Consider the following 24,713-nt stretch of genomic DNA (forward strand, 5'->3'; position numbering starts at 1 on the left):
TTCCTGCTGGGTTTACTCCACTTCTCCAGAAGCAGCTTTTATGCAGTTACCTTTGTAGGCAGTTTTCATACAGAGACCATTGGCCACTTGTCCCTTCAATTAAATTTTAAAAGGGGCCATCTGTGAGCAAGAACAGCCAGATGTTTTTCCAAGCAACTGGTTGTGAAAATAATTAGTCATGTGACTTGAGGACATTTAGAAGGCACAGAATAGACTGTGGGAGCTTCAGGTACCTACCCAACTGCTACATTCCTTCAAAGGGGAGGCTGCCAGTCCTGATCATAGAAAGGGGTACTGGGACTGGGCTTTTTGACCATTTTCCAAGCTCAGTACTTTAAACTCCCAATTCTTTACTGTGTAAGGATCACAGAAGATGAAACATTCTTCCTTGGTTTCTTTCCCACATCCACCAAATGAACCCCCATTGTTTCTTACCGTTTTAAATTCAAGATATTATTTCTTGCCACGTATCTTGCAAAAGGAACCTGAAAAATAAAGTTTCAAAGGTCAATATCAAGATGTGCCAACCACTTTTTTTTTTTTTTGCAGTACGCAGGCCTCTCACTGTTGTGGCCTCTCCCGTTGCGGAGCCCAGGCTCTGGACGTGCAGGTTCAGCGGCCATGGCTCACGGGCCTAGCCGCTCTGCGGCGTGTGGGATCTTCCCGGACTGGGGCACGAATCCGTGTCCCTGGCATCAGCAGGCGGACTCTCAACCACTGCGCCACCAGGGAAGCCCCTACCTTTTGTTTTTTTAATAACACTTTTGAGTTGTAACTCACCACAGAGTTCTCCCTTCTAAAGTTTACAATTCACTGGTGTGTAGAATATTCACAGAGTTGTGCACTGCTTGCCATTCACATCCCTTGGGATGTTCCTGAGTTGGTCAGTCAGCAGCCGACCGCACTGCTGGATGTACCTCCAACCTTATTCACTGTGCATTTCTTAGGTTTTTGAATTTGAGAAAAAATCACTATTAAACACACTCTGCTATATTTTTTATTATGCCAAATTAAAATCAGTGCAAGTTATTTGATTATCTGTGAATTTTTTTAAGTGTCACTTTTAATAATGCAATCAACATGGGTATTACCTCTTTTTTTATTTTTTTAATAAATTTATTTATTTTTGGCTGAGTTGAGTCTTTGTTGCTGCGCATGGGCTTTCTCTAGTTGCGGTGAGCAGGGGCTACTCTTCGTTGCAGTGCACAGGCTTCTCATTGCGGTGGCTTCTCTTGTCGCGGAGCACAGGCTCTACGCATGCGGGCTTCAGTAGTTGTGGCACGCGGGCTCTAGAGTGCAGGCTCAGTAGTTGTGGCGCATGGGCTTAGTTGCTCCGAGGCATGTGGGATCTCCCTGGACTAGGGCTTGAACCCGTGTCCCCTGCATTGGCAGGCAGACTCTTAACCACTGCGCCACCAGGGAAGCCCGGGTATTACCTCTTATGGTGAATTTCCTGACTTTCCTGTAGATCTTACAGAAGAAATTCTTAATAACCACTCACTAATAATCACCACAACTTATAAAACCATTATCAGATTGCCTCAAGAGATCTGACACAGTATCATTAATCAATGGGTCAAATTCTCAAAGGGCAATTACTTCTTATTTTGCGGGACTGAATACATCAGCTCACAGAAAGAGAGCTGATGTTTAAAAATCTGCATTTTAGTGTCCTAATGTCTAGAGAAGAAGAAGCCAGTTTTAAGTATACCTATGTAAAGGTTTGCCCTCCTATCCTTTCTTCAACAGAGCCCAAGTGTCTGATATGCTACCTGCTTACCTCTCACTCAAAATAATCCCAAATCACTTGACTTACTATAAAAGAAAAACTAAATCTGAGGGTATGGAAGGAATTTCTTCTTAAACCATAAAACAAAACATAGATATGCAAAAAAAGACAATGCCCTGATTCCAGACCTCCCTCCAGAGAAATATAGTCACAAGTTCGAGTCTTTGACACTTCACTCTGGTGATACAAACAAACTGGTATGTGACGTTGTTCACACGCATGTGGGAACGTGTATTCACCTCACACATACTGGGTACATGCAAACACACAGTGCACCTTACACACATGCTCAGTTGTGCTTTTTTAAACTTTTTTCTTTCTCTATATAATAAAAATGGAATCATATTAGAGTTTCTTTGAAACATACTTCTTTTCAGCTAACAATATACCATAGACATTTCTACAGATCAAATATAGATATGGATCTATCTAAATATATATGTATTTTGATCTTTTACCTCCTTAATATTCCATAATAAATTATTCAACCACTTTCCTATTGATGAACATGCAGTTTTTAGTTTTTGACCACTATGATAAACTGTCAATGGACATCCTTTTAATGTTAGTATACCGATGTGTCATTTCTTTAAGTAAATCTCTCAAAGTGGGATTGCTAGCTTAAAGGGTATAGTATGTGCGTTTATTTTATTAAATACTTTCAGATTATTTTTCTAAAGGTTTAGCAACTTACATTCCCATCAGCAACATATGAAAGTACCCATTTTCCTAAACCCTTGTCATCTGTGGACAATTAAATATTTTTAACAGTCTGATGGGTGAAGTTCAGATACCTTTGCTTTGCATTTCCTAATTAGTGAGGCTGACCATCCTTCAGAAGTTTATCAGCCCTGTGCATTTTCTCTTCGGAGAACTGCCTGGTTATAGCCTTTGCTCATCTCTCTACCTGTAAGTGCTTTCTGTACATTAGGGGTATTAACCTCTTGTCTGTTACATGCATGTACAGTACAGATGGGCTTGTTAGCAGCCAACACCATGTGAGTGATCAACTGGTAAGAGTATGGCTGTCAAAAGGGAACCCTGGGGATAAGAAAGTAAGTATGAGCAAAATTCACACATAATTAACAGAGATTCTTGCTGTTACAAGAATTTAATTGTTCTAGACATTAACATGTTAGAAAGTTACTGAAGACCTAGACAATAAATAAAGGAGAAAACTCCATTTACGTGTCTAAGTTGGCCAGGTTAGCCTGCTGTGGTCACCTGGCGAAGCTCAACACTGACATGCAGACCTGGCACCTGCAATACAGGGCTCAGGTTTCTAGGGTCATAAGCACTAAGGTGGATGTACACAGGGTCAAATGTTTACCAAATTCCCATAATGCTCTCACCCTGATAACTCCTTTAAGATTATGTTTCCTAAAGGTGACGTTAAGAATATAAGCCTAGCGGGGGATGGTGGGGGTCATCCTTTAATACAGGTGCCACCCCTGGGATCAGGCATGGCACACGCACTGTCAACAGAGTGTTCCCAGCCTCACCCGCAGGTCGAAAGGAAGCATCACCAGCATCCCGCTGTGGTCCATGAATAAGGCAGCTTCATTGTGCTCGTATATTTGCCTATTTCGGGGAAGCAGCAGTGGGGTACACAATTGGACAGCTCCTACACCAAATGAGAAAAAATAATTAATCATCAGGTTCTCATTCTTTCCACACACAACTTAAAATGAACCCAGACCTGACAGTTGAGTAATCTGCTACTGGGACCACTGAAAGCAGTTTATCTTCAATTCTCTAAATGGAAAGCTCACCTAAGGTTAAGTTTGTTAATTCAGTCCTATTTCTGACTCCACAAACCAACTGTATTTTAGCAGCAAGGTTGTAATATTCAAATTTGTTTCTCCTCAGCAAGCTGAATTATAAAAATAAGCTTAAATTTCACAAGTGTCAACAACTTAGAACTGAATTTAAAAAGTAAAATATGGTTGCACCCAAATCCATTCATAGTACTTTCTGATGAGGAAACAAAACATCTTTTGAGAAGGCACATAATTTTTTAAAAAGGACATACCATGTCTTTTGAAGATGCGGATAATGGTTTCACCCACGTGTTGCTGTATCTTGGCTGTACGGATGGAGAAGCTGCCCTAAGATATGACCAATTAAAATGTCATCAAAGTCTAATCAAAGGGATCCCCTACCATACTTTTCTGTGGCTTGCAGTAGGCGTTACATTGCTTATTCCCAAGATCAAAAAGAGGTCTCAACAAGTCATTCCCCTTTGGAACATATTCAGGAGAGAAGAAACCACATGTCTCGCAACATGTCCTTCTTTAGGAAGCCTGCCTAGGTTGAAAGTCCAAGCTCTTACGTTGATGTATGACTTTCAGAGAGAGCCAGTCATATAGTACTACACAATTCTCCCCGAGGACTTTCAGGGATACTGTAGCAGTCAAACACCTAACAGTGTCAAACCCCCTCCCATATTCTAAGGTAATTCATAGTGGGCCTCTTGAAAGCTTCAAGGCCTTTGTGTATTTTGTAAATAACTGTCTTTTTCATTTGTTTTGTATTATAAAAGTAGTACTATTTCACTATAGAAAATTTAGAAATAATAGATAAGCAAAAAACCCCAAAATTAAAAAGTCAGCCATAATCCTGCAAATGTCTAATGTTGCCAGCAAAGAAAAACTGGCCCCTGAAATCTGTACTGATTTTCCACAAACCTTACCACTGCTTTCTCTACTACTCTTTTAAATTCTATTTTAAGCATACAGAGACATAGAGAGAATATAACAAATATATGTTATTCACTCATCCAACTTTATCAAATTTTAACATTTTGCTATACCGTTTCAGACCGTTTTTGTTTTTAAACAAGAAAATGTTGAAGGCATTTGAATGTTATGTTGACTATAGATGTTGAATGTTAAACCTGCCTGTGCTTCAGAAATCACCTGGGAGCTCTGAGATTCTTGAAGCGCCTCCCACTTAGATTCCAAGTCACTAGATCGGATGTAGGGCCTGAGCCTCTGTATTGTCAAAGGGCCTCACAGGTGACTTTGACGTGCAGCCAGCATTGGGAGCTATTGGCTACCGGATCTGGATCTGAGCTGGCTGGGTATTTTTGGCACTGGGCGGCTGGGCCAGGGCTCAGTCTCTAAAAGCACCGCTTCTTAACCTCTTTAGTAGGCAGTGGGTCAGGAACTCCTTCAAGTTAAGTGATTAAAAAAAGTGTGGCTCTTCCTGGAATAATGCATATGCACACATTTTGCATATACAGACCTCAGGTTAAGAGCTTATGTTGGAGAAGGACCTACTGTAGAGCACAGGGAACTATTTTCAATATCTTATAATAACCTATAATGGAAAAGAATCTGAAAAAAAGAATCATAAATATCCATACGAATCACTTTGCAGTACACCTGAAACTAACACAACTTTGTACATCAACTGCAGTTCAATTAGAAAAAAAAAGAACTTATGTTGGAGGCATTAAAGGACTGCATGAAAATCGAGGAAGTGACTCCACCCTTTTGTGGACCAGGTGAAGCTCTTTCGAGGCGCGGCTCAGGCCCACCTTCAGTATGTCGCTGTCGTAGGTGTAATCGACGGCGGGGGAGATGCGCTGGGAGAAGGTCTGGGCCATCACGGTGCGGTAGGCCTTCCCGCCCACATTGGCCAGGGTGCGGTGCAGCACCTCGTGCAGCTCCGACTCCTCCATCTGGGGCGGAGGCAGCAGTTCGCTCCTGAGCAGCTCTGTGGCTGTGGGCCGCTCTGCCGGATCGTGGTTCAACAGCCAGGAGATGACAGATTTCTACAACGAAACCCAGGCACCCCGGGGAAGGGTGCAGTGGAAGGTGCTCAGGGATTCTCCTGACAAGCAGTGGTTGGTTCAGGTCCAAAAGAGACACACTTCTTCCACTTAGTTGGTGCATGTTAACTGGTATTTCTGAAATCTCTGAATTTGTCATTCTCCCCACCCCCCACCCCCACCTCCCATAGTTCATTATGGTCACAGAATTGTGCAACAATGTAATATGAGTCTTTCTTAAAAGAGGCCCTTCTTATACTTCCCTGCCATAAAGGACCAAAAAACCCTCAACTCAACAACTACATAGAAGCAGAAGTTAGACCTTCTAAACACTGTATCTAAACTACTGTATCAAAAAAGATACAAGAACATAAAGCAAGTATTTTTAGGTGCTTAATTTCAGTATAAACTATAACGTGTAGGAGCTTCTAGAACGCCTAAAGCAGTATAAAACAACTTTTCATTTTTCATTCTCCATTTATGTTATCTGTATTGATACCATTCCCTTGAATTCTCTTACGTTACTGGTTTATTATACCTTCACAGCTATTACCTGATTAAGCAGGGAACTATTTGAAGGCAATATAAACCTTTGAAAGGCTCCATAATGCTTCAGTAATTCTTTTGTTTACAATGAAGATTTATAAGGAGTTAGAGGAATACCTGAGATCAGAAAATCTCAATTTTTAGATGAACCTCATTAAGCATTTTCTAATCACGTATCTTTAAAATACCCTCCCCCAAATCCCTACCCCTGGTTTTAGGCTAAAATAAAAACACAGGTAATTATTTTTCACATAAAGAAGGGAACTGACATGATATAACTTCATGAAAATTTATGTTAAATTAAACTGGTAAAAATAATATCCTATTCAGCAAAACAGACTGTATGTAATACTGCTTAATTTCTGTATGTGGCAACAACTGTGTTATACTCAGTCTACAAGCATTTTCTATGCTGCCTCCTTTCAGATAAAAAGCAACAATGTGACGTGGGAGGTGGCCGCGGCACTGGCTGTGGTGCTAAGTTTATACAGCCCAAATGCAAATGCTCAAGGGTGCAAATGCTCAGTAAGTCCCTGCGACAGGAGGGCAATCACTGTCGTCTGACAAATGGTGTGTATAGTTGCACTTGTGTCTGTGGTTTAAGTTCCTACACCACCACAGCTGCCAACATGAGGAAATAATGAATAAGACTGACCTTGTTACAGGGAAAGGCTGGGATATGAATATTTACTTATGACACCCCAAAACATGGGGAACAACTCAGTTCGAATCAGTGGTAACAGCTAACAAAAGAAGTAGAAACACAACTCAATGTATTTTCTAATGGTTCTTTACTAATTCAATAGTTGAGGCAGAATGGGCCCCTCGAGCCATAAACAAATGTCACATTAAACGCTACTGAGTTATAGGATGTTAGTGCTAATATAAATAAAGGGTACTTAATACCTTTATTTTACAGGGGAGGAAAATTAGAGTCTAGAAAAGTTAAGTGACTTGTCCATCCAGATACATAACCAATAATCAAGAAACAGCAAATTAATGCAATACTCTATCTAGGTTTCTGTTCTCAACATTACTAATTTAAATAACGGATTTTGCCTTGATTATAATTGTTAAGAAGTCAGTTTAAGGAATAAACTTCTACATGACAAGAGTATTAACCATGGAAGGCTTCACTAAGACAAAAAGCCAGCATTAAGAAGAAAGGTACACCAGAAGCACTATAATAAATTCACTAATGATTCTTTCATATTAGCCAGATGCCAGTATTTACTATGACATGAGTTACACACACACACACACACACACACACACACACACACACACACACACATGTAGTATGGAAGTGAAATTATTTAGTTTTAAATTACCGTAACATCTGGCTGTCTAGTCTTCCCCTTTACAATTTGAGCTACTTTACCGTAAGACAGAACAAAATTGTAGTTTTAAGATATATTCTTCTTTTCTTAAAGTTCCAAGCTTTATCTAAAACAATGAGCTGTAAGAGCATATTCTCTTTTTTTCAATAGCTAAGCCAAGGGTCCAAACGGTACTTCAAAAGCATGATGAATCACAAAAAAGAACCCTGTAGTTTGTTAATTTTCTATGTCAGCCCTTGGCATTTTTATGGTGTATTTCAAGTCTAAATACAGTTTAAGTACTCCATCTTTTGATATTTTTTCCCCACGTTGTTCCCATGACACAAGAGAATGAGTGGCAGAAGATTACTAATTGAAGAAGAAGAAAAATAGTAATTAAAACCCAAGAGTGAGAACACAGTAATTAAAGCATCAGAAAATTACCTGCTTTGTGTGCTCTCCATCATCGAAGTCTTCTGGAAACTTAGGCGAAGTAGGCTAAAAAAAATATTATATTCAAATCAGCAAGTGCTTGGCAGACTGCCACAGTGAAATCATTTTATTCACCAGAGGTAAGAAAATCAAATACAGAAATGAAAATGTGCTAACAAGGGAAGACGGATGTGAAACTCATCGTGGAACCCAACGCACATCCTTCCAAGGACATTCGTATTATCTTAATACTTACTTCACCCAAATGACAGCCTAGGTGACAGGAAGCACCTCATTTGAGGACAAACTTTAAAACCTAATGGCTTCAGGGAAAGACAAAGTAGCTCTATTAAACAAACAGATTAAAAAAGGGTAGAAATACCAAACCATCAATACCGAGTAAGAGAAAAACAACGCAAAAACCTCTAGACCCAAATTTCTCACCTTTCTGGTAAATAAGACCTTAGTCATAACATTAACTTGGCAGTTGAGATATTCTTGAAATGAGGGAACAAACATGAATTTTAGACTAAGGAAAGGCACTTCACCAAGGACACAGTCCTCGAAGAGCATTCCAAGTCAAGGCAAGGACACAGTAATCACTTCATTTCCTCTGATACATTATGAACACAGCTGCCCCCTGACACATTATGAACACAGCTGCCCTCTGATACATTATGAACACAGCTGCCCTCTGATACATTATGAACACAGCTGCCCTCTGATACATTATGAACACAGCTGCCAATGCTGTTCTGGCAGTTAAACCATTAAACTCTTTTCCAAGATATCTAGTGGAGTATTCTTAGTTACGCTGTATGTGATTTACCCTAACAGACATGCCTGCTTGGCTCTGCTCAGAAAGGAAGAGGAAGACTCTCCGTAACTCTTGCTCATGAATATGTGAATCTAAATCACCCTCACTCAAACCTTATTCTCCACTGTCATCTTTTTTTTTTTTTTTTTTTTTTTTTGCGGTATGTGGGCCTCTCACTGTTGTGGCCTCTCCCATTGTGGAGCACAGGCTCCGGACGAGCAGGCTCAGCGGCCATGGCTCACGGGCCCAGCCGCTCCACGGCATGTGGGATCTTCCCAGACCGGGGCACGAACCCGTATCCCCTGCATCGGCAGGCGGACTCTCAACCACTGCGCCACCAGGGAAGCCCTCCACTGTCATCTTAATGCCATTTCCAATAGGCATCCTGGACTGCACACACTAACATAAGTCCCTTTTAGTTTGTGCAATGACAGTTTAGTTTGGGCCAACTGATCCTTTGGGCAAGGATCAATCCCAAGAACACACATGGAGATCTCACTGGGAAAAAAATTCAAGTGGCTGACATTTTCCCCAGACTCAGTTTACCTTCTGGTCATGGTGGTATTCTTTAGGCATTACTACACCAGGTCCATTCAGCTGGAACCTTTAATTTCTAGAGCTAAATATCCATTATCCTTATAACCCATTCCAACTGCTGTAACTATATTGATACTAGGCAAAATTTTTGGATTCCTCCTTTGCTTTAAAACCAAGAGTAGAGATAGCTTCATCCACCAGAGGGCAGACAGCAGAAGCAAGACCTACAATCCTGCAGCCTGTGGAACAAAAACCACATCCACAGAAAGATAGACAAGATAAAAAGGCAGAGGGCTATGTACCAGATGAAGGAACAAAATAAAACCCCAGAAAAACAACTAAATGAAGCGGAGACAGGCAACCTTCCAGAAAAGGAATTCAGAAGAATGATATGGAAGATGATCCAGGACCTTGGAAAAAGAATGGAGGCAAAGATTGAGAAGATGTAAGCAATGTTGAACAAAGACCTAGAAGAATTAAAGAACAAACACACAGAAATGAACAATACAATAACTGAAATGAAAACTACACTAGAAGGAATCAACAGCAGAATAACTGAGGCAGACAAATGGATAAGTGACCTGGAAGACAGTATGGTGGAATTCACTGCTGCAGAAGAGAATAAAGAAAAAAAAATGAAAAGAAATGAAGGCAGCCTAAGAGACCTCTGGGACATTAAAAGCAACAACATTCGCATTATAAGGGTCCCAGAAGGAGCAGAGAGAGAGAAAGGACCCGAGAAAATATTTGAAGAGATTATAGTCGAAAACTTCCCTAACATGGGAAAAGAAATAGCCACCCAAGTCCGTGAAGCGCAGCGAGTTCCATACAGGATAAACCCAAGGAGAAACACGCAGAGACACATAGTAATCAAATTGGCAAAAATTAAAGACAAAGAAAAATAATTGAAAGCAGAAAGGGAAAAACAACAAATAACATACAAGGGAACTCCCATAAGGTTAACAGCTGATTTCTCAGCAGAAACTCTACAAGCCAGAAGGGAGTGGCATGATATACTTAAAGTGATGAAAGGGAAGAACCTAAAACCAAGATTACTCTACCCGGCAAGGATCTCATTCAGATTTGATGGAGAAATCAAAAGCTTTACAGACAAGCAAAAGCTAAGAGAATTCAGCACCACCAAACCAGCTCTACAACAAATGCTAAAGGAACTTCTCTAAGTGGGAAACACAAGAGAAGAAAAGGATCTAAAAAAACAAACACAAAACAATTAAGAAAATGGTCAGAGAAACATACATGTCGATAATTACCTTAAATGTGAATGGAGTAAATGCTCCAACCAAAAGACACAGGCTTCCTGAATGGATACAAAAACACGACCCATAGATATGCTGTTTACAAGAGACCCATTTCAAACCTAGGGACACATACAGACTGAAAGTGAGGGGATGGAAAAAGATATTCCATGCCAATGGAAATCAAAAGAAAGTCGGAGTAGCAATAGTCATATCAGATAAAACAGACTTTAAAATAAAGAATGTTACAAGAGACAAGGAAGGAAACTACATAATGATCAAGGGATCAATCCAAAACGAAGATATAACAATTATAAATATATATGCACCCAACATAGGAACACCTCAATACATAAGGCAACTGCTAACAGCTATAAAAGAAGAAATCAACAGTAACACAATAATAGTGGGGGACTTTAACACCTCACTTACACCAATGGACAGATCATCGAAAATGAAAATAAATAAGGAAACAGAAGCTTTAAATGACACAATAGACTAGATAGATTTAATTGATATTTATAGGACATTCTATCCAAAAACAGCAGATTACACTTTCTTCTCAAGTGTGCACGGAACACTCTCCAGGATAGATCACATCTTGGGTCACAAATCAAGCCTCAGTAAATTTAAGAAAATTGAAATCATATCAAGCATCTTTTCTGACCACAGCACTATGAGATTAGAAATCAATTACATGGAAAAAAAACGTAAAAAACACAAACACATGGAGCCTAACAAGACGTTACTAAATAACCAAGAGATCACTGAAGAAATCAAAGGGGAAATCAAAAAATACCTAGAGACAAATGATAATGAAAACATGATGATCCAAAACCTATCGGATGCAGCAAAAGCAGTTCTAAGAGGGGAGTTTATAGCTATACAATCCTACCTCAAGAAACAAGAAAAATCTCAAATAAACAATCTATCCTTACGCCTAAAGAACTAGAAAAAGAAGAACAAACAAAACCCAAAGTTAGCAGAAGGAAAGAAATCATAAAGATCAGAGCAGAAATAAATGAAATAGAAACAAAAAAACAATAGCAAAGATGAATAAAACTAAAAGCTGGTTCTTTGAGAAGATAAACAAAACTGATAAACCATTAGCCAGACTCATCAAGAAAAAAAGGGAGAGGACTCAAATCAATAAAATTAGAAATGAAAAAGAAGAAATTACAACAGACACCGCAGAAATACAAAGCATCCGAAGAGACTACTACAAGCAACTCTATGCCAATAAAATGGACAACCTGGAAGAAATGGACAAATTCTTAGAAAGGTATAACCTTCCAAAACTGAACCAGGAAGAAATACAAAAAATGAACAAACCAATCACAAGTAATGAAATTGAAACTGTGATTAAAAATCTTCTAATAAATAAAGTCCAGGTCCAGATGGCTTCACAGGTGAATACTATCAAAGAGAAGAGCTAACACCCATCCTTCTCAAACTCTTCCAACAATTGCAGAGGAAGAAACACTCCCAAACTCATTCTATGAGGCCACCGTCACCCCGATACCAAAACAAGACAAAGATACTACAAAAAAAGAAAATTACAGACCAATATCACTGATGAATATAGATGCAAAAATCCTCAACAAAATACTAGCAAATAGAATCCAACAACACATTAAAAGGATCATACACCATGATCAAGTGGAATTTATCCCAGGGATGCAAGGATTCTTCAATAACCGCAAATCAATCAATGTGATACACCATATTAACAAATTGAAGAATAAAAACCATATGATTATCTCAATAGATGGAGAAAAAGCTTTTGACAAAATTAACGCCTATTTACGATAAAAACTCTCCAGAAAGTGGGCATAGAGGAAACCTACCTCAACATAATAAAGGCCATATACGACAAACCCACAGCAAACATCATTCTCAACAGTGAAAAACTGAAAGCATTTCCTCTAAGATCAGGAACAAGACAAGGATGTCCACTCTCACCACTATTATTCAACATAGTTTTGGAAGTCCTAGACATGGCAATCAGAGAAGAAAAATTAATAAAAGGAATAGAAATTGGAAAAGAAGAAGTAAAACTGTCACTGTTTGCAGATGACATGATACTATACAGAGAATCCTAAAAATGCCACCAGAAAATTACTAGAGCTAATCAATGAATTTGGTAAAGTTGCAGGATACAAAATTCATGCACAGAAATCTCTTGCATTCCTATATACTAATGATGAAAAATCTGAAAGAGAAATTAAGGAAACACTCCCATTTACCATTGCAACAAAAAGAATAAAATACCTAGGAATAAACCTACCTAGGGAGACAAAAGACCTGTATGCAGAAAACTATAAGACACTGTTGAAAGAAATTAAAGATGATACAGACAGATGGAGAGATATACCATGTTCTTGGATTGGAAGAATCAACATTGTGAAAATGACTATACTACCCAAAGCAATCTACAGATTCAGTGCAATCCCTATCAAATTACCAATCGCATTTTCTACAGAACTAGAACAAAAAAATCTTAAAATTTGTATGGAGACACTAAAGACCCCAAATAGCCAAAGTAGTCTTGAGGGAAAAAAACGGAGCTGGAGGAATCAGACTACCTGACTTCAGACTATATACTACAAAGCTACAGTAATCAAGACAATATGGTACTGGCACAAAAACCGAAACATAGATCAATGGAACAAGATAGAAAGCCCAGAGATAAACCCATGCACCTATGGTCAACTAACCTATGACAAAGGAGGCAAGGATATACAATGAAGAAAAGACAGTCTCTTCAATAAGTGGTACTGGGAAAACTGGACAGCTACATGTAAAAGAATGAAATTAGAACACTCCCTAACACCATACACAAAAATAAATTCAAAATGGATTTGAGACCTAAATGTAAGACTGGACACTATAAAACTCTTAGAGGAAAACATAGGAAGAACACTCTTTGACATAAATCACAGCAAGATCTTTTTTGATCCACCTCCAGAGTAATGGAAATAAAAACAAAAATAAACAAATGGGACCTAATGAAACTTAAAAGCTTTTGCACAGCAAAGGAAACCATAAACAAGACAAAAAGACAACCCTCAGAATGGGAGAAAATATTTGCAAATGAATCAACAGACAAAGGATTAATCCCCCAAATATATTAACAGCTCATGCAGCTCAATATTAAAGAAACAAACAGTCCAATCCACAAATGGGCAAAAGACCTAAATAGACATTTCTCCAAAGAACACATTCAGATGGCCAGCATATGAAAAGCTGCTCAACATCACTCATGAGTAGAAAAATGCAAATCAAAACTACAATGAGGTATCACCTCACACCAGTTAGAATGGGCATCATCAGAAAATCTACAAACAACAAATGCTGGAGAGGGTGTGGAGAAAAGGGAACCTTCTTGCACTGTTGGTGGGAATGTAAATTGATACAGCCACTATGGAGAACAGTATGGAGGTTCCTTAAAAAACTAAAAATAGAATTACCATATGACCCAGCAAGCCCACTACTGGGCATACACGCAGAGAAAACCATAATTCAAAAAGACACATGCACCCCAATGTTCATTGCAGCACTATTTACAATAACCAGGTCATGGAAGCAACCTAGATGCCCATCGACAGACGAATGGATAAAGAAGTTGTGGTATGTATATACAATGGAATATTGCTCAGCCATAAAAAGGAATAAAATTGAGTCATTTGTTGAGACGTGGATGGATCTAGAGACTGTTATACAGAGTGAGGTAAGTCAGAAAGAGAAAAACAAATACCGTATATTAACACATGTATGTGGAACCTAGAAAAATGGTACAGATGAACCAGTCTGCAGGGCAGAAGCTGAGATAGAGATGTAGAGAACAAACATATGGACACCAAGGGGGAAAAAAGAGGCGGGTGGGGATGGTGGTGTGCTGAATTGGGTGATTGGGAGTGACATGTATACACTGATGTGTATAAAATTGATGACTAATAAGAACCTGCTGTATAAAAAAATACATAAAATGAAATTCAAAAATTAAAAAAAACACAAGGGTAATCTCAAAATATTTTTCAAAAGGATAACCTAGCAATATCTTCAAGTATGAGTACAAAAATAAAACTGGGGTAAGTTTCTTATCATGTAAGTGCATAAGCAGAGGTGGATTTCCATTTACTAGAAATATAGAAAATTATAGTAGGACCACTTCTTTCTATATTATAAATACCAGAGAAATACCCTGCATCAAATTCTGATGTCCATGCTAAGATTCAGGTTACTGGAAACTGAGGCATTGAAACATCTGATACATACGTCTCTGAGTTGGTTGAGAACAAAGATCCTTTCTGAGGCTGTGACCATGGGATGATAGCACATCTCAAAGAAGATAATTCCCAGGCTGAAGAGATCCACTTTCTGAGGAGGAGAAAGAATTTTATTTAGAGCCTAGATATGAAAGCATAATCCACTAGGGAATTATAGGATGAGCACTCAGTTGGGATGTTTGCATAAGTGAAAATAGGCCACACTAGAAAAAATTCACTTTGTTCAAAAAAAAATTATAGGTGTAAAATATAGATGAGAGACATATTTATATTTAGATGATAAAATATTTGGCATGACTTCAATGTTTTTCTTAACAATTAATTGTAACTGGTTTAGCTATACTCATAGACCTAGATAACCACTGGCCACACACTGAGGATAATCACTACAGAGCAAGGACAACCGAGATCTGTTGAAAGAATCTGCTTTGCATCTTTACTAATCATTGCAAAAGGGAAACACAGACTGCACTCTGCAGCTGATAGCAAAGGTCAGCTACTGATTGCAAAGCCATACCACGAGGTCAGAAGCACAGCACAACAGAAATATCGTGATGACTGCTAACAAAATATGGAAGTGTAAGTAAAGAAGGTAAAAGGGCAAGTCAGTGCAGAGTCTCAGGTAGGGAGCTGTTGAGGGGAAGGAGGAGGTCAGAAGGCCCTGTGCCTGCGGCAGCTGAGCACAACCCGGCTCAGCAGGAGACTGCTTGTGGTGAACTGCACACAGGCACAGGAGGAAAACTTCAATGAATTTGGACTCAAGGATTAGTAGGAGAGCCTCTGCAACCAGTGACCTCCAAAGTCTTAAAAACAAACATTCATTATGTCATTTCCTACACGTTAGCTGTAGAAAAATGTACATACTTAACGGAACATACCGAAAAGCACCAAGAATACAATAGCAACCACCCATAATCCCACTGCTTAAGGATATTTACAATTGATGGCTAAGATACGCCCTTTTGGTGGTTTTTCTTAAATGTCTACACACACACACACACACACACACACACACACACACACACACACACTATAAAACTAGAACCACATTGTCGTTTGTAACTTTTATTCCCTTACTTTAGCAAGAATATTTTTATACTATAATGTCATTTTTCTAAAACCGGCCTCTAATATTTTAATGACATATTCAATTACATGGATGTCCCATAATTTATTTAACCAGTTCCCCTTTTTTTTTTTTTTTTTTTTTTTGGTGTGGGGGGATAACATCTAAGATCTACTCGCTTAGCAACTTTCAAGTATATAATGCAATGTTGTTAACTATAGTCACTATGTCTTATGTCAGATCCCCCAACCTACTCATCTTATAACTGAAAATTTGTACCCTTTTATCAACATCTTCTCATTTCCTCCACCCCCACCTTCTGGCAACCATCATTGTACTTTCTTTTTCTATAAGTTCAGCTTTTTTAGATTCCATATGTAGGTGACATCATACAGAATTTGTCTTTACCTATACGACTTATTTCACTTAGCATAATGCCCATGAGTTCTGTTTATGTTGTTACAAATGGCAGGATTTTCTTCTTTTTTATGTCTGAATAATATTCCATGGTGTGTGTGTGTGTGTGTGTGTATCACATTTTCTTTATTCTTTCATGCATCAGTGGATGCTTAGGTTGTTTTCATGTATACCTTGGCTGTTGTGAATAATGCTGTCATGAACGGTTGTAGATGTTGACATACTGATTTCATTTCCTTTGGATGTATTCCCAGAAGTGAGATTGCTAAATAATATTCTAGTCGTATTTTAAACTTTTTGAGAAATCTGCATATTGTTTTCCATAGTGGCTGTACCAATTTACATCCCTACCAACAGTGCACAACAGTTTCCTTTTGTCCACATCCTCGTCAACACTTGTTGTCTCTTGCCCTTTTGATAATAGCCATTCTAACAGGTGTGAGGTGATATCTCATTGTGGTTTTGATTTAAATTTCCCTGAAGATTAGTAATGTTGAGCATCTTTTCATGTAAATGTTGTCCATTTGTATGTCTTCTTTGGAAAAATTCCTATTCAGGTTTTCTCACCATTTAAAAATCAGATTATTTGTTTTATTGCTATTGAGTTATATGAATTCCTTATGTATTTTGGCTATTAATTCCTTATCTGATACATGGTATGCGGGCCTCTCACTCTTGTGGCCTCTCCTATTGCGGAGCACAGGGTCCGGACACGCAGGCTCAGCGGCCATGGCTCATGGGCCCAGCCGCTCCACGGCATGTGGGATCTTCCCGGACCGGGGCGCGAACCCGTGTCCCCTGCATCAGCAGGCGGACTCTCAACCACTGCACCACCAGGGAAGCCCACTTCCCTATTTTTTAAATGCTTGTTATTTTTCATTGTTATAAACAACACTGCGACAAACCCCTTTTACACCAATCTTTTTGAATGTCCCTGGTTGTTTCCTTAGGATACGATTCAAAAGGTGGACGTGCTGGGCCAAAGGGTAAGGTCCTTTTAAGGATTTCATTATACTCTTACAAACCAAATGCAGAAAGATGACACTAAAGGTGCCTCCCCCTCCCTCAGGGTGGGCGTGTCCATCTCCACCCACCCTCACCGGGTATTTGGAGGTCTGCTTCAACTCTGTCACTACCCAGTGCTCCCTGTCTGAACCGAAACCCGGGCTTCAGTTGCCTCTGCTAGCTTGAAAATATGCTTTAATGTGAATTGCGTGCCTCAAGTATTTTAAAAATTTAGCTCTACGGTCTTGCCCGAAGCGATCTCATCCAGTCTCATGGCTTTAAATCCCATCTGTGTGCTAGTGGCTCTCAAGTTCATACCTCTGACTTTGATCTTTCTCCCGAACTCAAGTCTTGAGTCCCTAACAGTCGACTGGAGCTCTCTAATTGGATTTCCCATCAGGCATTTCAAATTAAACATGCCCTAGACGGAGTATTCCTGCCGTCTTCTCCTCCATCTCCCAGGTCTTTCCTCATGGTTCCTCAGCTCAGTCAACTACCCTTCCCCCAGCCACTCCAGGCGGAAACCTGAGCACTGTCCTGTTTTCCTTTCTTTTCCTCACCCAACACCCACTCCATTAGGAAAACCTGTCAATTCCCCTCCAACATGTATTTCATATCTGCACACTTCTCCCCGTCTCTACAGCCACCACTCTGGTCCCAGCTCAGCCGTCCCACCTGGACTCCTGCCAAGCCTCCGGCAGCAGCTAGAGTGAACTCTCGCTCAAGATCCTTTAGGCGCTGCCTGTGCACATCCCTTATCATGGCTAAGCTGGCCCTGCATCATCTGACCCTGGCCTTCCCTTCAGCTTTGCTTCATGCCTCTCACCCTCATAGCTGTCACCAGGCTGCAGCCACACTGACCTTCTCTCTGACTGTCCTAAGTGAGCCACGCTATCTCACCCAGTCTCCTCTCTGTGCATATGCTATTTCCTCTGCTTACCCCTCTTCTCTCCCAGCCAAGCTCCAGCCCCCAACTTTGCATGGCTTCTCCCCGCTTTCCTCCTTTATCCTGAAACCCATCCTCTTGGGGAGGCTTTCTCTAGTCAGTTGACCTAAAGATGAGGTCTTTTACTGTTCTCTGGTCACTGGACTCCATTTCCTTTCTTCTTAGTTCCTACAGAGTTTGTGATTTAAAAATTTTTTATTTGTTTACTGTCTGTTTCATCCACCATCATCCACCAATGGACAAGCTCCCGGAGGGCTGGAATAAGGTGTCTTATTACTTGATTGCCTTGTTCCCTGTGTTCCCGGGGCCTGGCCCAGGACCAGTTAGTTCAAATCTTCTTTAGATGGACGGAGGGACTGTAAGCTCCTTGGCAACAACAGTGCCAGCTTTAGTCACTGTCCTTGGGCATCACATGTTCTATTTGGGGCAGTCGCTCAATAGACATGCGGATATATATTGAGTGAATGAATGTTCCTGACTATTTCAGCTGGTAACTAAACCCCAAATGCTGTAATCTTGATATTCTTACTATTATCTCTCTTGAGATCTTTCCTTTCCCCCAAAAACCTTCCTCTTTACCTGGTTGTATGCAGATTTGGTGCTGCCTTGGACCTCTGGGCTTACATATAAAGCAGTGCCAACCATCCCAGTCAAATGACCTGCATGGAAGAAGGCAGAGGGAAGGATTTCCAATAACAGGACTTAGAGATAAGGCCAATTTTTAACGAAACAAAACAAAAAAAGTTTCTTAACAGACATGGTCTGTTAATTGTTTACACTATTCACAGGAAGAAGCAGCATGCATTTCACCAAGCTATTAACCCTAAATCATGGATGGCCACACACTTTGTTCCACACAGGATGGCTTTGCTGTGGTAAAGGGGCAGTGCCAGGCACGAAGACCCCAGATGGCCCAGGTCATGAGGTAACCTCCTATTACCACCTGGGGTCAAAGTATAACTGCCTAACCAGAGGAGTAAATTATTCTAATTGAAGGTCTAATTTCTTAGACTTCTGAAGAATAATCTATATAGTGAAAAGGGAAAAAAATTAAAGCATTTTCATAATTTTGTTAATTTAATGAATAATTATAATTGGCTTTAGAATAAAATCTTTACAAATGAAAAAAAGGTTTCACTTTGAGAAATTTTATTCTGTACTGCATATTTAAAATTTTCCTGGACTTCCCTGGCGGTCCAGTGGTTAAGACTCTGCGCTTCCACTGCAGGGGGCACGGGTTTCAACCCTGGTCGGGGAACTAAGATCCCCACATGCTGCACGGTGCGCTCCCCACCAAAAAAATAATAATAATAAAATGAAATTTTCCTAAGAGGGTAGATCTTATGCTAAGTGTTCTTATCACAAAATTAATAATAATAGTAATAATAAGTAAGAGGGAGGGAAGAAACTTGGAGGTGATGGATATGTTTATGGCATAGACTGTGGTGATGCTTTCTTAGGTGTGTATGTACCTCTAAGCTCCTCAGGTTGTTTACATTACATATGTAAAGTTTTTGTATGTTAAAAAAAGAGAAAAGAGGAAAAAAAGAAATTTTGTGGATTGCTTGTTAACACACAAATTAAATATACAGTCTTCTGGATTTACCTGAAGGGTCTGATTTAATCAAGTGATCTCCTGATGTATCATCTTGTTTGCCGTCAGCCTAAAAATTCAAGTAAGCCAAATAACAAATTAAAATGTTATATTATTTCACAGGAATGGATTATCATTTCTAAATGAAGACTGACTGAAAAATATTATACAGAAACCAGAATAACTATAATAATGCTTTTTTGAGCTTTAAATTTTTTTTAGTTTAGTTAGCCTACTAATGCAGGGCTCACTGGAAACCCCAATGAGATCAAGGAGAAGGGCCATTCACTGTAGAACTCCTTCGTGGCAGAACCCCATGAAAACTTACCTAAACTAATTTATTTTCATATTTCAAATGCCAAAACAGAATCTATTTACTGGGAAGAGTAAAGGTATATTAATAACAACAAACTCACTTTCTAACTTTTCTAATTTTTCCACTGGGTCAATTTTTACTCTTCTTTCCTAGAGGCTGGTCACCAAATCTGTTCCACTGTCACTGCTAATACCTCTTAGGTAGCCTCACTTCTTCCACTACATCTGTGAGAGCCCTGTTTCCAACATTCCCCTAAATCACTATTTTTCTGACATCTCTCCACAGATTCCTATCACGAGCACTGCCATCAATAACAAAAGCTCTAATAGTCGTAGAGCCAGGCAATGTTCCAGGGCTTTACCTATATTCTTATTTTATGCTGGTGACAACTTTGAAGCTGGTACTTGTATTAGGCACATTTTATGGAAAGAATACTAAGAGGTTAAGTAACTTGCCCAAGGATTCTAGCCCAGGGAAGTGGGCCTCCAGAGCCTGTGCTCTTATCTACCTCCCTACTATTACAGCCTACAGATATCAAGTTACATTTGTTAGTTTGGGGATCAAATCCCCATAGAGCCCTTCCTTGGTCTTAGCACTCTTCAAATGCCCCAGTGTTCTGGTCAGGACCATGTCCTTACTGTCCCCCTTCCATTTCCCCTGAGATTTTTCTCACCATTAATCCAAATCCTAGTTTCTTTTTTTGACCACCCTTATAATTAACTGCATTTACCACAGATTTTGGTGCCTAATCTCTGGCTTATGATGTTAAGTAAAACTCTTCCCCCAGCACTCAAGGCCTGACACCTCCAAGAATCCCCAACCTTCAAGCATCTTCTCTCACTGCTCCCCTACACCTCACAGTTTCAACCAACCAGACAACATGCTGGCCTTCAACAATCATGTCTGCTTACCCCAGGGCCTTTGCTTATGCTGTTCTTTCTCTCGGGAACCCCTACCCTGGTGTCACCATGCCCTGCCCTCAATCTCAGCCTACTGGACTCCCACCCATCCTTTAAGGCTCATCTGAAATGCTGTTTTCTTTATAGAGCCCTCCTTGATCCTCATAACCATATGCAAAATTTCTCCTGTTTTTAAGTCTTATATGACTATTTCTCTCACTTCACATTATTTTAGCTTTGTATGTTTAACAACTACTCTACAGTGTTGTGAAGAAGAGCATTAATACTTTCTGATTTATGTTGTCTAGAACTCATTCTTCTGATGTTTTACGGTTTTTGAGCCTTATTTCCTTAAGCTAACTAAAAGCCCATCGGGTGTAAAGCATCTAGCCCAGTGCCTGGCATGGTAGACCAAAACACCAAATTGTTTCATAAAGTATTTCATGCCTTTAACCTAAATATCAACCACAAACTAATAATTTTATGTCTCTCAAGTGGGACCACTCACTAAAACGTATTCACAATTTCAAAGCCTGCAGGATCGTTTGCAGCTGCCCCTTCAGACTTGGTATACTTTCCTGGGGACTACACAGCAGAGTTCAGGGAACTCATAGTCACGAGAATGTTAGAAGACAGGATAATTAAGGCACATGGGTCCATTTTCAGGCACACTTGGATTAAAAAAATACTCACAGCAAAGGCTAGATGGTCTGTTGCTAAACCAAAATCACCTATTTTTACATGGTCATCAGAATCCAAAAAAATGTTGACAGGCTTCAAATCTCGGTGAATCATTCCCTGATGGAAAAGAGCAAAGAAACCAACAATTTTTTCCCAAACATAACTTATATCATACCTGTTTCCTCATTTGAAAGGCCAACCTAGTGATGAAAATTGGATGAGGTCTTCTCCTGCAGACCATGCTAGTCCAGGCTGTCTGACCTCCGCAATGTCTCCCAAATGTCCTGCCAATGACCTTGCCACCCTCTCCCAATCTACCTGCTGGTGGTCCTTATCAGGTCCAACCCAAACGGTTCCCTTTGGCATCCAAGACCCCTGTCTATCAGGTTCACAATGATCTTTCTCTCTACTGCATCACAAAACCCTTGCTCTGGTCAGGGAGATACACACCATTTTCATTCCCTCTTCTACTCCTTTCTTCAGGCTACCTGCCCTGCCCAGGCTTTTCTCCACTCATTGGAATTGTACCAATATTTACAAGTGCCAACTCATTCATGAAGACTTCCACAGTAATTCTAATAATTCAACTTTGCATTCCCAGCATACCAGGTAAGTGCTCAATGATTACTTGTTACGTGAACACTACTTTCTCCCCTTCCTAATAGCATCCTCATCATGCTTACTGTTTCTGGTACTATAATACAAGAAATAAATGTAATAAAAACACTTGATGGTGTGATCTCTCTTACTGTTACATGAAGGTAAATTTCAGCTCCCTCAAAAAAACAGGAAGTCCCTCTCAAGTATGGGGTTCGTCATACACTTGTGCCTTTCTCTATTTCTAGGTTTGGCACAGTGTTAGACACCCAACAAATGGTTGGCAGGTACTGAGCAGATTAGATGGCAAGGAAGACAGCACATGGAGCACGGTTCTAGGACCCCAGGATGCTAGCACAGTAATAGAGTTCTAATGACCTTCATTAGAGCTCATTTTTATGTCCAACCTTGCAAATTCCACTTCCACCAAATCATTTATAAACTAAACATCTGTAAATTATAGTCCTGGCTTTTTACTAAATATGGTACAGTATAAATATTTTAAGGTTAAAGAAAATTGAGGCAAAGGAAAAAACATATTTACACTAACCATTAGACAATCCCATTTTTAAAATGTAAGCAGTGTTTCATCTTGAAGCTAGGTCCATTAGCATTTACATCGTGATGACAATTTCTAGCTTTACAGTGACATTTTATACACGCGGCAAACTATGTTAGTCTCATCTCTACCCTTGCTAGATGACTTTCTAATTTTCCCATGTTCCTAGGAAAGGTAGCACTGAGTCAGAATCACATATCTTGGCAGGTATTAATCACACTCTCACTTTACCTAAACCACTCAAGGAATCATCCTCATGTTCCATACATGTTCAATTATTTCCACCTAACCCGGAGGCTGGCAAACTTTTTCTGTAAAGGGCCAGATAGTAAATCTTTTAGGCTTTATGGGCCACACAGTCTCAGCCACAACTACTCAACTCCACAGTGCAGCACAAGAACAGCCACAGGCAACACATAAACTGATATGGCCCTCTTCCAATACAATGTTATTTATGGACACATTTGAATTTCATAGAATTTTCAGGTATCATGAAATATTACCCTTCTTTCAATTTTTTACAACCATTTAAAAATGTAAAGGCCAGTCTTAGCTCACAGGCTGAACAGAAGCAGGTAGGGAGTCAGATTTGACCCGTGGGCTATAGTTTGCTGACCCCTCTTCTATCCTTCAATGCTTTCTTTGAACTTTGATGCTTTATACTGTTTTCTCGTCTTTTGATATGTTCTATTTCCTATAAAAATAGATTATTTCAACATACCCATAATTTTCCCTCTATTTTAGGTTTTCTCAAATCTCACAATATTTGATTTTGTCATAAATTTTATGTAAACATAAGTTTTTCAGATATAAAATATTGCAAAGCTTACTTTTTCATGGATATAAGCCAATCCATCCAGAATCTCTCGGAAAAGCCTCCAGAGTCTGACGGTGTCTCGATATAGTCCCTGGTCAATTGTGTCACGTAAAGTGCTCTTTTCACAGTACTCCATCTGTGGACAAGAACAAATCAGACAGGATTTGATGATATAGAGTTTCAATTAAGGAGGACAATGGCAATTAATGTAATCCCCCATTTTAAAACGTGTACCATGGATTTTAAATACTTATGGAAAAGGCTTATTTTTTTTAATTAAAAAAAGAAACCAACAGTATTAAAAAAAATTGGGAAGAAATATGCATAATCTTAGCACCCCAACAAAATCATTTTTGTTTTTTATATTATTGTTCATTAAAAAAATAAGACTTTAAAATCTTTGTCACATATAATATGAAAACACACAGAATTAAGTAAAATTGTATTTTTTGTTTTACAAGATTGTTTCCAAACCCAAATTTCCAAGAAGGGTTAATTAATAATCCAATGATGTCATTAGCCTTTCTCATTTGCATGTTAAATTAATGACAATGACCTTTAAGTCTAGAGCAAAACATTGTAAATATCAAAACATTTAAGAAAGGGCTCTATCAAACATTTAAGAAAGGGCTCTATCTCATCCTTCTTAAGTGTATTAATCTATCAGAAAACAATGCAATATCATTTAAACCTTAGAGCAACATGCAGCATTTGATTTATGAAACTAGCCTATGTTTCAAACCAGTGCCACAGCTGAGATTTCTCATGAAGAAGGACTTTCTTGTTTTCAAAGAGAGGAACATGTCATTTTAAATGAGAGGAATATCCTCTCATGCTCAGAATAACATCTACAAACTCTGACTCATCCTCCAGGCCTCCCACACCAAGATCCTACCATACCTCACGTACCCCTCCTAGGTATTTCTGTCTCACTGTAACCGTTTACAGCGTAATGGCATGTAGTAGATACTCAACAGTTAGCAGTTTGGGGGACAAATGCTTTATCATGTGTGTAAGTGATTTATGTTTAGGGAAAACCTAAAACCCGCTGCAACC

The 24,713-nt window shown here is 39.4% G+C and overlaps 1 protein-coding gene across 1 annotated transcript in view; it reads right to left on the reverse strand.

Moving 5' to 3' along the window:
* Positions 1-24,713, reverse strand: part of EIF2AK4 (eukaryotic translation initiation factor 2 alpha kinase 4) — a 123,878-nt gene that overhangs the window by 27,681 nt on the left and 71,484 nt on the right. Inside the window, exons 15-24 of the mRNA XM_007460187.1 lie at positions 23,671-23,793; positions 21,697-21,801; positions 19,801-19,858; positions 18,774-18,853; positions 14,750-14,851; positions 7,874-7,927; positions 5,331-5,567; positions 3,822-3,897; positions 3,292-3,413; positions 436-485 (exon numbers count right to left, since the gene is read on the reverse strand). Coding sequence (XP_007460249.1) covers positions 436-485; positions 3,292-3,413; positions 3,822-3,897; positions 5,331-5,567; positions 7,874-7,927; positions 14,750-14,851; positions 18,774-18,853; positions 19,801-19,858; positions 21,697-21,801; positions 23,671-23,793 — 1,007 coding nt within the window. The remainder of the gene's footprint in view (positions 1-435; positions 486-3,291; positions 3,414-3,821; positions 3,898-5,330; positions 5,568-7,873; positions 7,928-14,749; positions 14,852-18,773; positions 18,854-19,800; positions 19,859-21,696; positions 21,802-23,670; positions 23,794-24,713) is intronic.

The sequence above is a fragment of the Lipotes vexillifer genome, unplaced genomic scaffold (genome assembly GCF_000442215.2).
Source record: "Lipotes vexillifer unplaced genomic scaffold, Lipotes_vexillifer_v1.1 scaffold408, whole genome shotgun sequence".
Classification (NCBI taxonomy): Eukaryota; Metazoa; Chordata; class Mammalia; order Artiodactyla; family Lipotidae; genus Lipotes; species Lipotes vexillifer.